Raw genomic sequence first — 17,172 nt, forward strand, 5'->3', positions numbered from 1 at the left:
GACTGAAGTAAATATCCACATTTAACAACAGGGATATCTATGCTCTATCTATGCTCTCTTCAAGCCCAGACTCCACTGAAAACAGCAACCTTACTTTTAACCCTAACCCCCCTGAACAGGGGACCTGCTGGTCTGCCTCTACCTCAGTCAGTCAGTTTGTTTGTGTTATTGTGACTTTGCTGATTATGAACTAACCCTTTAAAACACCAAAGTCACACAACAACACAAACAACTGATCAAGGTAGCTGTAGTACAGCAGCGAGGTTACCTGTTTAGTGAGGTAAACTGTTTTTGTAAATGGAGTCTGGCTTTGAAGAGAGCATAGATTAAAGGAATACACCGACGATTTGGGAGTTATGCCCTTTCGCTATCATTTTCATGTTGAGACAACATGATAGATATCTTTTTTGTGTCCGTACGTCCAGTGGCTGGGTCTCAGCGGTTAGCATTGCGGCTTAGCTTAGCGATCTATAAGGGGTCAGTAGCCTACTCATAAAAGTAAACAAATAAACGTTACAGAAACCCTGAAGCTGGTTTTTCTACACGTGCATTTAAAATAAACATGCTTAAACATTAATTTGAAAAACGAGTCCTTTTTAGTCATTTTAGAAGAAGTTTGATACACGAAACCCGCAGATCTGAAGCTGAAAAATCTATACCCTTCCCCACTCTTTACTGTTACCCTGCACCCCCATACACAACAAGACTTAACCATGTCATATCTTAGTTGATCCTCACTACTGTTTGCTCTGGGCTGTTAAATTGTATTAATGGGACACAGGGGTTTCCTCCTGGAAGTTACTGTAAACAAACATTATGATTCAGTCCATTTGGTTCCATACTTTTTATGTCTCTGCACCAGTGATAGCCGTGGCCAGAGGCTACGATATCTCAAGAATATCTCAAGGAGATTTCTTCAAATTTGGCACAAATCTCCACCTGGATGTATCGATGAAGTAATTACTTTTTGGTGGTCATGGGTCAAAGGTCAAGGTCACTGTGACCTTGTCTGCCTCGTTCTTGTGAATAAGACATTTCAAGAACACCTTGAGGGAATTTCTTCAAATTTGGCATGGATATTGACTTGGACTGAAGAATAAACTGGACTGAATTTTATGGTCAATCAATCAATCAATCAATTTTATTTATAAAGCCCAATATCACAAATCACAATTTGCCTCACAGGGCTTTACAGCATACGACATCCCTCTGTCCTTAGGACCCTCACAGCGGATAAGGAAAAACTCCCCCAAAAAAACCCTTTAATGGGGAAAAAAAAAACGGTAGAAACCTCAGGAAGAGCAACTGAGGAGGGATCCCTCTTCCAGGACGGACAGACGTGCAATAGATGTCGTACAGAACAGATCAGCATAATAAATTAACAGTAATCCATATGACACAATGAGACAGAGAGAGAGAGAGAGAGAGAGAGAGAGAGATGCAGGTAATGACAGTAGCTTACAACAACATTATTGAAAGTAATAATATTATAGTTATAGTTCTGGTTACTGCGGTACAATATGTTGAAAGTATGTATTAATACCTGGCAGTATACATGTGTGACAATAATCATATGTGTATAATAACAGTAGAAGTATGACTAATGACTAATGATGGCAGCAGCAGCAGCAGGAGGCATCTGGCAGGACCACGGCAGCAGCACAACCACACACGTCACGCTGTCCAGGCACCGCTGCGGTATGAGTTAATCTGAGAGACAGTGGAGCACAAAGGCTCTGGAGAAGAAGCCGAGTTAGTGACATCCAGAATGGCCGAGTTAGCAAGATGCAGTAATAGGATACGAGAGAGAGAGAGGGAGAGAAGGTGCCCGGTGTATTATAGAGGGGTCCTCCGGCAGACTAGGCCTAAGTCAGCCTAACTAAGGGCTGGTACAGGACAAGCCTGAGCCAGCCCTAACTATAAGCTTTATCAAAGAGGAAAGTCTTAAGTCTAGTCTTAAATGTGGAGACGTCTGTCTGCCTCCCGGACCGTAACAGGAAGATGATTCCACAGGAGAGGAGCCTGATAGCTGAAGGCTCTGGCTCCTGATCTACTTTTGGAGACTTTAGGGACCACGAGTAACCCTGCGTTCTCAGAGCGCAGTGTTCTGGTGGGATAATATGGCACTATGAGCTCTCTAAGATATGACGGAGCTTGACCATTTAGAGCTTTATAAGTTAACAGTAGGATTTTAAATTCAGTTCTGGATTTTACAGGAGCCAGTGCAGAGAAGCTAAAACAGGAGAGATATGATCGCGTTTCTTAGTTCCTGTTAGTACACGTGCTGCTGCATTCTGAATTAGCTGGAGAGTTTTTAAGGACTTACTAGAGCTACCTGATAATAGAGAGTTACAGTAATCCAGCCTTGAGGTAACAAAAGCGTGGACCAATTTTTCTGCATCTTTTCAGGTCAGGATAGGCCTAATTTTCGCAATATTACGCAGATGAAAAAATGCAGTCCGTGAGGTTTGTTTTAAATGAGAATTAAAAGACAAATCTTGATCAAATATTACTCGGAGGTTTCTTACGGTAGTGCTAGAGGCCAGAGCAATGCCATCTAGAGAAACTATGTCATCAGATAAAGAGTCTCTGAGTTGTTTGGGGCCAAGAACAATAACTTCAGTTTTGTCTGAATTTAACATCAGGAAATTGGTGCTCATCCAAGTTTTTATGTCTTTAAGGCAATTATGGAGTTTAGTTAATTGATTGCTTTCTTCTGGCTTCATTGATAAATACAACTGAGTATCATCCGCATAACAATGGAAATATACAGAGTGATTTCTAATGATGTTACCTAAAGGAAGCATATATAGAGTAAACAGGATTGGTCCGAGCACAGAACCTTGCGGAACTCCAAAACAAACTTTAGTACGTAAGGATGGTTCATTGCGAACGTCAACAAATTGAAAACGATCAGATAAATAAGATTTAAACCAGCTTAGTGCTGAACCTTTTAGGCCACTTAAGTGATGCAGTCTCTGCAGTAGAATTTGATGGTCAATTGTGTCAAATGCCGCACTAAGATCTAATAAAACAAGTACAGAGACGAGTCCTTTGTCTGAAGCAATCAGAAGGTCATTTGTAATTTTAACTAGAGCTGTCTCAGTGCTATGATGCACTCTAAATCCTGATTGAAATTCCTCAAATAAATTATTATCCTGGAGAAAATCACACAGCTGGTCTGCGACTACTTTCTCAAGGATCTTTGACATAAAGGGAAGATTAGATATTGGTGTATAGTTGGCTAACACCTCTGGATCCAGGGTGGGCTTTTTTAGTAGAGGTTTAATTACAGCTACCTTAAAAGACTGTGGTACATAGCCTGTTAATAAGGATATATTGATCATATCTAATATATGAGTGTGAACTAAAGGAAAGACCTCCTTAAGTAGCCTAGTTGGGATGGGGTCTAAGAGACACGTTGATGATTTGGATGAAGAAATCACTGCAGTCAATTCTTGAAGAGAAATTGGGGAGAAGCAATCTAAATATATATTAGGTTTTACAGCTGTGTTTGAGGTTAGATAGGTACTATCTGAGGGCAGGAGGTCATGAATTTTGCCTCTAATAGTTAGAATTTTGTCATTAAAAAAGCTCATAAAATCATTACTGCTAAGGGCTAAGGGAATACAAGGCTCAATAGAGCTTTGACTCTCAGTCAGCCTGGCTACAGTGCTGAAAAGAAACCTGGGGTTGTTCTTATTGTCTTCTATTAGAGCTGAGTAATAGTTTGCTCTGGCATTGCGGAGGCCCCTCTTATAAGTTTAAGGTCAAAGGTCAGTTGGTCGAAGGTCAAAGGTCAAGGTAACTGTGACCTTGTCTGTTTCATTATGGTGAACGCAATATTTCAAGTAAGGGAATGTCTTTAAATTTGACACAAATGTTCATTTAAACTGAAAAATATACTGATCAGAATGTTGTGGTTGAAGGTCAAAGGTCAAAGTCAATGTGACCTCACAAAATATGTTTTTGGCTATAACTCAAGAATGCATATGCTAATCATGACAAAACTTCACACACAAGGATACAATAATGAAGTGATGACATTGTATTTCTAAAAGGTCAAAGGTCAGCTCCACTGTGACTTCATAATGTTAAGCATAAAACACTTTCCTGGCCATTATTCAATGTCATATCTCAGGAACAGAGAGGGAGACATTTGGGTAGATACTGAATTCGTGACACTCATCGTGGGTGCCCACCTTGAAACTGTACTGATTGTATAGATCTTCTGTGCTGTCAGGGGACAATGGTGTGGGGCATCCATGTTTTCACAAACATGGATGTAAACTCTAAGAGAAACTTGATCTGTGCACGGAGGCATACAACTGTGAAGCAGTAATTCTAGTTAGACTTTGAATTTTGCAAGCAGTACTTATTATACAGTATATTAGAATTAAATACCACATATCCTCTTTCATATTAGCTGTTATTCGTTGTCTCCAGGTGACAGTGAGAGGATCAGACAGCTGGAGGATACGATCAGCGGTCTGACTAAAGACCTCCACAACATGCAGACCACCATCCACAGCATGAACCAGAGGCTGTACGTAAATGTTGTTTTCAGTACATCATCTACATGTTTTATTTCATGGAGTGTATTTGCAAGCATCCCAAAGTCCTGTTTACGTTTAGTACCGTAGAATCTACGTACACTGTGTATCGTTCTATATTTACTGCAGTTTATTTCAGCAGTTCAGTTTAGTGAGAGAGGATACACTTATTAACATACTGTATATACAGAGCTGTGGTAGGGTAGGTTAGGAAGACATAAATAGTTAATCCTCAGTAAGAACTTAATAGGATGCTACATAAATATACAGAATGTGCCCTTTAACCTAAACTGTGCACAAGCAGAATGAGCTAAATTTAGATTAAACCCATCCTCTCCACGCACACTTCCTGTGTATGATACATTTTCAAATCACGCAATGTGGCGATTATCCTTTCATCCTCCACTTTGATGTCTCATATTATTTAACATATATGACAAATGTTAACCAAAAACTGAGGAAATCTCTACTCTCCTTCTCTATAGGCCTGGTCTGAATGGGGCAGTGGTCCCTGCTGATTCAGCTCAGCCACAGATGAAGGAAACCATCAACAACATCCAGACCAAGCTGGACCATCTCTACAACAGAACACAGGTAAACAGCATTTCCTTCTTTCTTTACAGTCAGTAGGGTTATTCTGAAATCAAATCCAAGGATGAACAGTCTGAATGAACACTGTGGACATTCGCTTGCTTAGGTCCATGACCAGACCCTGCTTAACATCAACAACCACCTGGTGAACGGAGGAGGCAATGAACTGGATGGAGTGGTCAGAGGAGGAATTGGGGGAAACCAGCTGAACACCCTGAAGGAGGAGATACTGACGGAGCTGGAGACAAGGGTGACTCTGTCCTGCTCTGCCTGTCAGGTGAGGCTCAGCATAGAAAAATCCTTATTTGATTTTGTTAGAGATATTTTTAGATGTCACCCTGTGTAATTTCTAGTTGTAGTTTGTGTGGTTGTAAAATTTTAATGTTTTGACTTTGTTCCCTGTGGCCTTCTGTAAGTGATTTCTGCTGCCTAAAGCAGTAAATATAAAATCAGCCACATCCATGCAGTAAAAAAGAAGAAAACAACATTCCCACATAGGCCACTGCACGAACAACAAATAACACAAAAGCAGTAAAAGAAAGATAGAAAACAGTGGCAACATGACCAAACACAATTTTCTAGTGTTTTGAAAGAATTGGAGGGTTAGGCTTTACCCCCCCCCCCCCCCCAACTGTGAAAAATGACCACTTTTGGTGGCACTATTCCTGCTGGAAAATCAACCACGTGTCACAAAAAAACACCCACATTTGAAACAGAAAAGCAGCTTGAAACACAGTGATGACTCACTTAAACACAACCACATTTGTTGTTTTTTGGTTTGCAGCTTGGCAGGCGTCTTGCCTAGGTTTCACATCATCCACTCTCCCCTTAACCTCCAGATGACAAAGTCAGCTCATATAAGTTTAGAAATGTTGATATGATACAAATAAAACATGTGAATGTAACATATTAGCGGTTTGCAGAGTTGTACTATGCCAGCATTTCTTTCTGGGGACTGGGCTGACTTTCCACACATAGTATACAAAATACTTAAGTATACCATCCAGAGTTTTATAGGAATGCATCAAAGAAAAAAACTGCAATGCAGGTTCTTAAAGCAGAGGTTATTTATTGTTAAAAACAGTGACTGGTATTGAGTCTGTGCATTCATTAATCTATCCATGGGTGCTATACAAAAAAAAACAAAACAAACAAATAAGGTGATTTCTTAGCTGACAAAGATTTGCCAATAATTGGTACAAATTGGAGGCAACCTATTCTCATGGAACAGTTTGTATGATCAAAAAAGTTTGAAAATAAAAAAAAGGTCAATTTTTTGTAGCCCATCCACCACCCCAACCTGCCTCTTTACAAGGACACGGAACTGCTTCCTTGTTAACTGCCGATAGTGCATTGGTCATGTTATTGCAGATATATACGAATTTGGGTGCATTGCTTTTCGTAGGAAAACACAAAAACACAAACAACAGCTTGTAACAAAAAAAATGGGAGAAAACACAGACAAATGGGCTGACAGTAAAGTCCAGGCTGTATTTAACATGCAGTTTATGCAATGGTGGAAATACATGATTTTGACTCACCAAAGTGAAAGTGACATTGCTCTTCCTGCTATACCTGGCTGGCTCACATTGCATATGTAAATGAAAACAGAAAAAAAATGTTGAAGGTATGAAATTCTTGGAGGAGCTCACCAGTGGGCAGTACCTTTCAGGGAGTCCTCAGAACTGTTTAGTCCAAAAACACATTATGATTCAAATTACTTTTAAAAATGAATTTGGAATCAAAAAATTGGGGACATAGACAAATTGCCAAAAACCTTAATACATTATAGAAACAAATTATACAACTAGCAAATTAATTCCAGTCCTTGTGATCTCTGTTTTCTCCAGGCTGGTGTGGAGGACCTGAGGCGCCAGCAGCAAGAGGACAGGGAGCGGATCCAAGCCCTGGAGAAACTGGTCAACTCCATGGACCAACACTTGAGGCAGAGCCTGGACATCTCCCACAGTGAGACTCAACGCTCCCAGGCCTGCTGCAACACAGTCACTAAGCTGGAGAAAAGGATGTCTGATCTGGAGGTCCGTGTCACCTCCACTGCTAACAAATGTGACACTATTAAAGGACGACTGGATAAGGAGCTAGCAGGGACAGGTGGAGGAAAGGGAAGAGTGACAGAGGACAGATTGAATGGCAGACTGAGAGAATTGGAGAAGAAGGTGAATAACACAATGAGGAAGACAGAGCAGCGGTGTACAAACACAGGGAACAATGTGAAAGACAATGTCCAGAGAGACGTTACACAGCTGCGCAACATGGTCCTCAGTCGGCTGGATGATAACAGCTTCAAGATCGGCAAGATAGAACTGGACGTGTCTGTTCTGGGAGATACAGTCACTGACCACAGCCGGCGTTTAAGTCAGATGGAGAACATCACAACGTACCTGGACAGAAGGCTAACATCAATCGCAAACATCTGCAATGAGACCTGTGGGGCTAACGGAAAAGTCCAGAAGACTGACGACACTGTGAAAACCTTAGAGTGGAGAGTTGTGGCTAATGAAGAGGAGATTCAGAAGTTCAACACCAAGTTAGACGATCTGTCAGTTTCAGGGGACTCGCTGATTGACAGAGTGATCAGCTTAACAGACGATGTCAAAAAGATAATAGCTGTGACGGGGGAGAACGGCGAAAATTTCAACCGGATTGTCACAGAGGTTGAAACATTGGGCCGTGATTTTGAGGACTGTTCTATTTGTAGCAGTGTGGAGGAGGATTTGCGCTTGCTCACCAACTCCACTATGAGCGGCCTCAGCAAGTGCCAGACAGAACTTACAGATCTACGGAGAAAGGTCAACTCAGAAGAATCTGTCTGTTCTCAGGTGTGCTCCAACCTTCAGGAGGAGGTAGGACGACTCAGAGAGGATGTGGAGGAGTGTACTGGACAATGTAAAGTCAACATCAATGATCTGAAGAAACGCCTGGACAGTCATGGTGTCCATAGTGGAAGATTAGGTGGGGATCTGAAGTCCATCCAAGGAGAGCTGGCTGGGGTCATGGTCACATTTAACTCTATCAATGACACTCTGAAGGGCCTGGGAAGGACTATACAGACGCATGGGAACACACTGACTGATCTGACCAACACCAAGGACAACATAATTTCTGAGGTAAGGCACACAACTAACCTCTTCTAATTTTATCTGAACATTATCTCTATTTTCCTACAGTTAGTACCAGATTACATAATTCCTCCCAGGCAATTTCGTCAGAGATGTATTAGACATATAGATCCATTTTATTGGACATAAAGGTACTGTTTCAAAGCCTTCTCCATGCTGCCAGGAATTGTGGTGGGAAAAATATAGAATGTTGGTGAAAAAACCCCTAGAATCAGATAAGAGTGCCCCAGAAATGAGTGCTTAAACACTGAAATGAGTTGGCATTTTTGCACTCCTGGTTCTCTCATCTCAAAGCCAATGGGTTTTTGGTTAAATACCTGAAATAATCATCTTGTGGTTAAAGCTACTCTTACTTTTCTTGCATTTCACACAGCATTTAGAAAAAAAATGAACATCCACAACTCCTGCCTCCCTCCAAAGTCCCATCCCCCTCCTCCTGCAACTCCACCTCCCTCCAAAGGCCTACTCCCCCCTCCTCCATTACGTCCTCATTACGTCTATGATAAACGTAGGTGTTGGCAAGGTAATGTTAGATACACGGAAGAGAAGAGAGAGTGTAACACTGGATTTCCACTGGATGCGTGTCTGTTGCGGAACGGCAGCACTGGTTATCTGCTGCGTGCTCCTCCGTCCATCAATACCCACCGGCTGCGTTTGCTGTGCGGAGCGGTGCAGCTCTGCCGGAAGACATCTCGGTGCACTGCCATGATTAATATCTCCTCATCCATGGTGTCAACGAGGTGAAATGACGTCTGAAAACCTCTGACCTGTTGACTTCAGGCCTGCCTCTGCCCATTATGTAGTTTTCAAGTTGTAGTGCAGGGAAATATGATCCGCTGTGAACACTGTGTATTTTATTTTGAAAATTAACCGGATGTTTTATTTTGTTTCTGTGCACGACTTCCTGCCCTGCACGAACTGCTCTGTGCTGAATTGCTGGGTAGTGCTCCGGCGTCCAGCAAAAATAGAAGTCCTGCATATCTGTTGCGGAGGGCTCCGGAGTGCCGCAGCTGAGACGGAGCCAGAACGCAGCACAGCCAGTGGAAACACACACATTGACTAGAACTGAATCCTATCGGCTCCGCTGCCGTGCCGGAGCGGAGACGCAACCAGCACGCATCTGGTGGAAATAGGCCGTAACACGCTCCTGATTGCAGACAGTCAAACGCAACCCCGGAGTTTTAAAACTCACCTGGAGTCAGTGATGATTGATGAGTTTTAGAATAAGGTTACAGTGCTAATGTTACATAGTAGCGTTAACGTTACTAGTAAGTGGAAATGCACAAGGAAGATAACGTTAATGTTTCAGAGGCTACGCTACAGTAGGCTAACGTTAGCCATTAGCAAGACGAGATGAAACGGTTTGGAGACTAAAATGTTTTTTTGTACTAGGCTGGTACAAAATGTGTTAATATGTGATTGACTGGCTACTGGAGCCAGCCTAAATTAGCCATTCAATGAACTGCAGTTTTTAGCACTTCCACGGTGATTTCATTTTTCAGCCTCGGAGGCTGTTGCTGGCTTGAGCCATGTTGCTAATTTGGCCAAAAAAAAAAACAAAAAAAAAACTTATAAAAAATAATGATAATCGGTGTGGCATAATATGGTTCCTCCCTGTTCCTTTCTAAATATATGACCCCTCTGACTTATCTCATGACCCCTGTGGGGGTCCAGAGCCCAAGCTTGGGAAGCATCGTACTATAATACATAGATCAGAATTAAACAGGAAAGCTCAAGCTACGTTTATAAAGATGATGGTAATTGTGCTAATGATCTGTGTGGTATTGGTAAAAAAAAGATTTCTGTACCACTTTTTGTTAAGCTTTCAGTCTACTTGACCTTCGTCAGAGCATTAAACTGTATCTATTGAAACAGCACTTTTCTTTATGGACTTTGAAAACAACACTATGTCAATCAAACATGCCTAATGGCTATCTTGGCAACAGTGTCTTCACATAATATTATTATAGTAAGGAAAATATTTGAGTATATTATAAACATTTGGGTTTTCTTGACAGACATAGCTTGGATAATATGCTTACATATTTTTGTGTGTATAAGATACCATAGAAAAATAAACTGGAGCATAGATTGAGAAAAAGATATATTTATAGTAGAACTTTTGTCAAACGTTGTCCAAAATACACACATTAACAAGTATCTACATTCTCTACAAGGTGGACAATTTGCAGAAGGAGCTGACAGATCATGTTGATGACTCCAAGATTCGATTTGGCAGTCTGGGCAAAGAGATCAAAATAATTAGGAGCAACTATGTGACGGAGATCGGGGAGTGCCGGCGGTCCAGCGATGGTCTGGACAGAAGACTTTCTAAGCTGGAGGAAGTATGCACACGCTTGGACTCTTTTTCAGACAGCCTGGAGAGGATCAAGGAGGGTCTGAACCGACATGTGTCTGGGCTGTGGAGCTGTGTTAATGGACTCAATGTCACGGTAATGTCTCAAGGAGATCTTATCGATGATATCCAGAACGTCCAGCTGGAGAATGTCCACTCCGACATACACAGACTGAACTCTTCAGTGGTGGACTTGGTCAAGGAGTTCCACAGTTTCATAGAGCAGGACTTCATGGGTGAGTTGCAGTGGACAGAGGGCATGGGATTTGACTTTTGTACAAGAGATAGCATTCAGCCGAAGGGAGGCAAGGTCAGGGAAAAATAGACCAAAGAAAGAATCCAGTCTGTCATCACTTAAAGAGCCTATAAAGTCTGCAATCTGTCTGAAAGAGAAGTTTCAGTAAACATGAGGGTGAAAGGCACATCCTAAGGCACACCAGGTTAAATGTCTTAGCTTTCTTGGCTTACTGTTCATGTTTATAGAATTCATTTTAGAGGAACTAGTTAGTTTCTGTGTTTTGGTTCAAAATTCTTGGGGAGTTAATAAACATACATACATTTTTGGAATCTTGGAATATAAGAAATATAAAAATTAATCTTTAATTTAAAAAAAAAATCAATTTTAAAAATGATGAACGATCAATACACTTATTTTTCAAAATGTCAGGTTCCAAGCATGCTGCATGTGAACTTTATTGGTGGCACTGGAGTAACACTTGCTATGCCAGTAAGCGTTACTGTTTTTCAGAGTTTATGTTGTGCAGTAGTAAATAGTAAATGGACTGCATTTATGTAGAGCTTTTCTAGTCTCAGCGACCACTCAAAGGGCTTTACAACACAAGTTAACACGCACCCATTCACAGCTCATATATACAGTGGTGGCCAAGGCTACCATACAAGGTGCCACCTACTCATCAGGAGAGACAAACACTCACATGCACACTTACACACTGATGGTGTGTGTGTGTATGTGTGGGGGGGGGGGCTGTTCAGTAGTTTTCCCAACAACACTTCATTACGTCTTACGACTTACGACTTAGGTGGACAAAGGTCAAGGTCACTGTGACCTCATGTTCTCATGTTTCTCATGAAAGAGAAAACTTTGGAACGCCTTGAGAGAATTTCTTCAAATTTGGCACAAATGTCCACTTGGACTTTAAGATGAACAGATTAGAATATGGTGGTCAAAGATCAAGGTCACTCTGACCTCCCATTCGTCATTCTCGTGAATGTGATATCTCAGCAACACCTAGAGATTTCCTCAAATCTAGCACTGACATCCACTTAGACTCAAGAATGAATTGATGAGAATCTGTTGGTCAAAAGTCAAAGTCACTGTGACCTCACATAACACGTTTTTGATCTTCTCATCAAGAGTGACAAAAAAATCAGTATCTTTCCCAACAACACTTCAACATGTAGATTGCAGGGTCCAAGAATCAAATGATCAACTGGAACATTACTCTTCTTCCTATGCTTGCTCTTTGGTTGCAGGCATCGAGGTTAAGAATCTAACCTTGTAAGCACCACAAATGGGCCAGTTTCTTTTTCACACAAAATGCAGTGTTTCCAGTGTTTTATCTGGCTGTGGACCAAGTTTTGGACATGCTAAGACCTACAAGCAAAGAACAATGATGGTTAAATTTGACAGGATATGCCTGCATAAAGATACTGTTTTAATTAATCATTATAGTTTATTATAATTAACCACAGTGGTATGAGAGCTGTATATGTAGTTCCATTTTGTCTTTTCTAGGAGGTATGGGATCTTAAGAGGGATATAGCAGGTCAACAGTATATGCCACATGGATGTGGTATACTTATCTAAAAGCAGGGAAGTGAAGCAGAAGATTAATTTGCGATGCAGCTCAAGTGTGTCAAGTTCTTAAAAATGTACTAAATGTGATTGGTTAGCACCTGTTCAAACTATAAGAGTTTAGAGTGCATAGGGGCTTAGAACATTATGATGAAAGTATATGATGCCATTCCCATCCTCAAATACGTCTCATGAGTTGCACCAATTTTGGGGTTGATGCCATCACAGACTTGGTGCAAATTGTGACCATTTATGACAACACAAAATCCCTCCAAAATACCACATTAAGACATCAAGACCTCTAAGAACACTGTAGAAAAATCTAGGCTCTGGTTTGGTATCAAAAACTTTTGACACTTGGAGATTTCTGTGTGAATTGCATTTTTTGGGTGACTGGATGGTGAGCACTTTCTGCAAATTGTATTATGTATCTGTGAAAGTCATTGTCTGAATGCCTGAGGTCTGTATTTTGTGGTTTGAAGGTTTCATGAGACTTTGAAAAATGAGATATTTTTTAAAAAAAATTGAAAGATTTTGGGGGGGTTTATCATACTCTAAACCTACTAGTTACTGGTAAAGAGTATTTTCAGAAGGGTGTTTCCCAGCTGGGATGTCTCATCAAATATCCTTCTACCCCAGGTCCACCTGGTCTCCCGGGCCCTCAAGGAGAGAGAGGCGAGCGCGGAGCCCAGGGTCCTGTAGGACCCCAAGGGAGGGTAGGACTCCCAGGCAGAGAGGGCAAGCAGGGACCAGCTGGACCCCCAGGTAAAGACAACAAACTTTGTCTTTGAGTTTGATTACACTGTTTAAATCACAAGCTGTATCTTTGATCTGTCTTTCTTCACGTCGACTGTGGATACATTCTGATAGGGATAAAAAATAAACAGAAAGAATGGTACAATTGGATGATTAACTCAATGTTTTTGTGTTTCATCTTACTTCTCAGGTCTCAGAGGCGAACAGGGTATGTTTTGTTCTTACTAACCAGCAGATCAAAGCACTTATTACTGTTTGATCTTTGTTTCTTACTAATTCCTACTCTTTTTCTCTCCACCATGATCAGGTCTTGCAGGATCTGATGCACACGTTCCACGCCTTTCTTTCTCTGCGGCACTGACCCGTCCAATGAGAATCGCAGGAACCATAGTGTTCAATGAGGTCTTTGTCAATGAAAATAATGTCTACAATCCCAGAACAGGTAAGCTTTAGATTAGTTGGAATTTTAATTGGTGTCTGCCAAGAGTATTACTGTCTTTTTTAAAGATTACGCCAAGGAAAAATAAGTCATTTCATGTGAACTTAAAGGGTCAGTTCACCCAAATTATAAAATAAATGTATTTTATCCATCACCATAGCCATGCAAACAGTAAACGCAATATCTCAGGAATACCTGGAGGGAATTTCTCCGAATTTGGCTCAATCCTTTATGCAGGGTATACACTACATGATATCAGCCTGATTATAGCCCGACACAGTGTCGTACAGTGTCGGCTCGGAACGTGAACGACAATGAGTGTCATACGCAATAATCTATCATTTCATCTTGTGTAGTGTGTCATAGTAGACGACAACTGACGCCACATCTGGGACGCCTCACGACGTCCTGACAGAATTCTAGCATGTTTGATTTTCTTTTTGTCGTTCACGACTGCTCTCGTCACAGCCGTCGCTTTGACCAGTAGAAACACAGAGCGATGTGCTGCTGTGGATAACTGTACAACAACACCCCAGCCTTTTTGGTATTTCCTCTAGAGATGTTTCCACACAGAGTAAAAAGGGAAAAATGATGGGGTGAAACAGCAGAGGCATTTTATCAACCTGCTGAGTGCTACCATTAGCCTCAAGCTAATGAAGATGGACATAATGTAATAAAATTAAAAAATAGTGGCTGGGCTTTTGCTCATCAGACCTGCAGAGTGTACCAGCTTCGTTTGAAAAAGGCTACATTATAAACTGGCCGTTATTTATCATTCCCTCTGTATTTTTATATTTTTACTTTGTATCCACTCCCATTTGTCTTGATAAAGTTAATGCATCATGCCATCATTTCAAACTCTACATTTCCTGTATCTGTATAAAATTAAAAGCCCCTTATAACTTTGGTTGAGAGAATTTCTTAATTTTTCAAACAGACTTTTATTGTGAAACATTTTTAGGAACTTTTGTGGAGGATTCAGTGACTGGCATATTTGCATGCGGTACTTCAAATGTACCACCTGCCCTCTGGTGGCACTTTTTACATTACTACAACAACCTTTCGGCTGGCACATGAATAGTAATAATAATAATGATAAAAATAGGACAAGAATAACCTGATGACATCACACATGTCGTGAAAGATGACCGGGAATGATTGGTGTGGACCATTGTGTAGTCTGTCATGTCTCAACAATCGCCTAATCTGACATATTGACTGTCAGAACAGACAAAAATGTTGTTTAGTGTAAACCAGGCATTACTTGGACTCAAGGATAAATTGATTAAAATTTGGTGGACAGAGGTCAAGGTCACTGTGACCTCATGTCCATCTTATTCTCATGAAAGCGATAACTCAGAAATGCCTTGAGAGAATTTCTTCAAATTTGGCACAAATGTCCATTTGGACTCAACAAAGATCTAATTAGAATTTTATGGTCAAAGGTCAAGATCACTGTGACCTTGCGTCCATCTCAGAATGCGATATCTCAACAACTCCTTGAGAAGATTTACTCAAATTTGGCAATAATGTCCACTTGGACACAAGAATGAAATGATGAGATTTGGTGTTCAAAGATCAAAGTCATTGTGACCTCACATAGCATGTTTTTGGTAATATCTTGGGAATTCATATGCTAGTTTTGACACAATTTCACACAAATGTCTAATAGGATAAAATGGTGACATTATGGCATTTTATATCCAAATGGTTAAAGGTCAACTTCACTGTGACATCATAATGTTCTGCAAAAACACTCAATTAAGTAATAAAATGTTTGTTTAGCCAAAGAAAAGCTTTCTGTTTCTTATTCCTCTAAGGGTCATTCTGACTGATAATAATAAAATTCTGTAATACCATGATACCACAATATTTTCTGAGATGGTTATTGTACAGTGAAAATCTCATACTGTTGCAACCCTACATGCAACAAAGGTCCAAGGGCTGGAATCAATCCCGGGACGATGCGATAATGTGACATGCGCTGTAACCACTCAGCTACTGATGCACTCCTGTAGCCATTTTGCTGTTGCTGTTTTTCATGACTGTAGGGAGGTAGCCAGCACAGAAAAGAGCCTTATCATCCTGCTCTGATTGATGAATTGTTCTCCAGATCAGGTAGACAGCTGTCAGTGACCACAATTACTGATGGCAAAATTAAGTCTTCATAACCATTTTCTTTATTTTCTGACCAGATAAAACCTGGCATATAAAATCAAAACTATCTAACCTGACCTTTTAAAATATTGTTTTCATGCATTGTCTATTAATGTGATTCAACTGTAATTATTTAATTGACCTCCAAAGTTTATGAAAGCTACTTAGCAACAAGAATCCCAGCAAACTTTTGATGAAATAAGGAGCTCCTCATGACCCAGCAAATACATAATATTAAGTCTTCCATGTTACCTGCTTTCATCTTCCAGGGTATTTCACAGCTCCAGTGAGTGGGAAGTACTTCTTCAGTGGCATCCTTACGGGCCATAAGAACATGAAGATTGAGGCTGTGTTGTCCAAGTCCAACACTGGTGTGGCCCGAGTGGACTCAGCTGGGTATCAGCCTGAAGGCCTGGAGAAGCCCATGGCAGAGGCCAAACACATCCCTGGGGCTCTGGCTGTCTTCAACATCATCCTGCCCTTGGAGGCAGGGGATACAGTCTGCATCGACCTTGTCACTGGCAAACTGGCCTACTCCTCTGAACCCTTGACCATCTTCAGTGGCATGCTGCTGTACGAGACCATCTGATTGGATGTAGTCTCAACCTCTTGGTGAAACTTTCAGCATGAGAGCATCTGATTTGTCTGCTGGATTGTTAGAGACAGAGCTGCTGGTTGAACAGGCGAATAACTGAATTGCCTGGACTGATTCATTCAGCAAGGAGAAAAATATGTTACTTTATGTGCTAAGAAAGAAGGAAAGGAATCCTTTTCAACCACGATCATTTTTGTGTTTCACAGCTTTAAGAAAAACTATTTGTGCAAAGAGCCATTGTGTTTTTTTATTCTTTGTTGTCTTCAGATAAAAGCCTCTGCAGGGTTATCTTATAATTCCATATATCATGCTGTTCCATCAAGACAGCCTTCAGGTCTGGTGTTAATGAAAGGACATTTGGTAAGATGATAGAAGATTAAGGATGTGGGTAGTCTTTTTTTTTTTTTTTTTTGCATGTAATCCACCCACAGCATATCATACTGTATGTTCAGAGGTTACTACACACCATTTCTTCCCGTTTCTAATCTAGTTTTCTTTCCTTCATGCTCACAGTTTCATTTTGACCACAAGCAGATTCCCAGAAACATAATGCTGAATGCCAGTTGTCTTGGAAAAAATGCAGAGTGATGGAGGCAGAGGGGACACAGTCCAAACCACTATTCTTTACAAGGAAATACACAAATGAAGTCACTGACAGTTCATTCGAGAAACCACAGGATTTTATAAATCATACAGCAGCAAAACAATAAGACCATTTTAGGACATTAGCTATGCCCAGAAACACGAGGGGAGGAGGAGGATGGCCTGG

The 17,172-nt window shown here is 40.9% G+C and overlaps 1 protein-coding gene across 1 annotated transcript in view; it reads left to right on the forward strand.

The window, feature by feature from the left end:
- Positions 1-16,838, forward strand: part of emilin1a (elastin microfibril interfacer 1a) — a 48,383-nt gene extending 31,545 nt beyond the window's left edge. Inside the window, exons 4-12 of the mRNA XM_049590646.1 lie at positions 4,447-4,546; positions 5,039-5,147; positions 5,251-5,421; positions 6,995-8,272; positions 10,462-10,876; positions 13,096-13,221; positions 13,403-13,420; positions 13,520-13,654; positions 16,078-16,838. Coding sequence (XP_049446603.1) covers positions 4,447-4,546; positions 5,039-5,147; positions 5,251-5,421; positions 6,995-8,272; positions 10,462-10,876; positions 13,096-13,221; positions 13,403-13,420; positions 13,520-13,654; positions 16,078-16,397 — 2,672 coding nt within the window. The 3' untranslated portion in view covers positions 16,398-16,838. The remainder of the gene's footprint in view (positions 1-4,446; positions 4,547-5,038; positions 5,148-5,250; positions 5,422-6,994; positions 8,273-10,461; positions 10,877-13,095; positions 13,222-13,402; positions 13,421-13,519; positions 13,655-16,077) is intronic.
- Positions 16,839-17,172: the final 334 nt, after the last annotated feature.

This window comes from Epinephelus fuscoguttatus, linkage group LG11, assembly GCF_011397635.1.
Source record: "Epinephelus fuscoguttatus linkage group LG11, E.fuscoguttatus.final_Chr_v1".
Taxonomy (NCBI): domain Eukaryota; kingdom Metazoa; phylum Chordata; class Actinopteri; order Perciformes; family Serranidae; genus Epinephelus; species Epinephelus fuscoguttatus.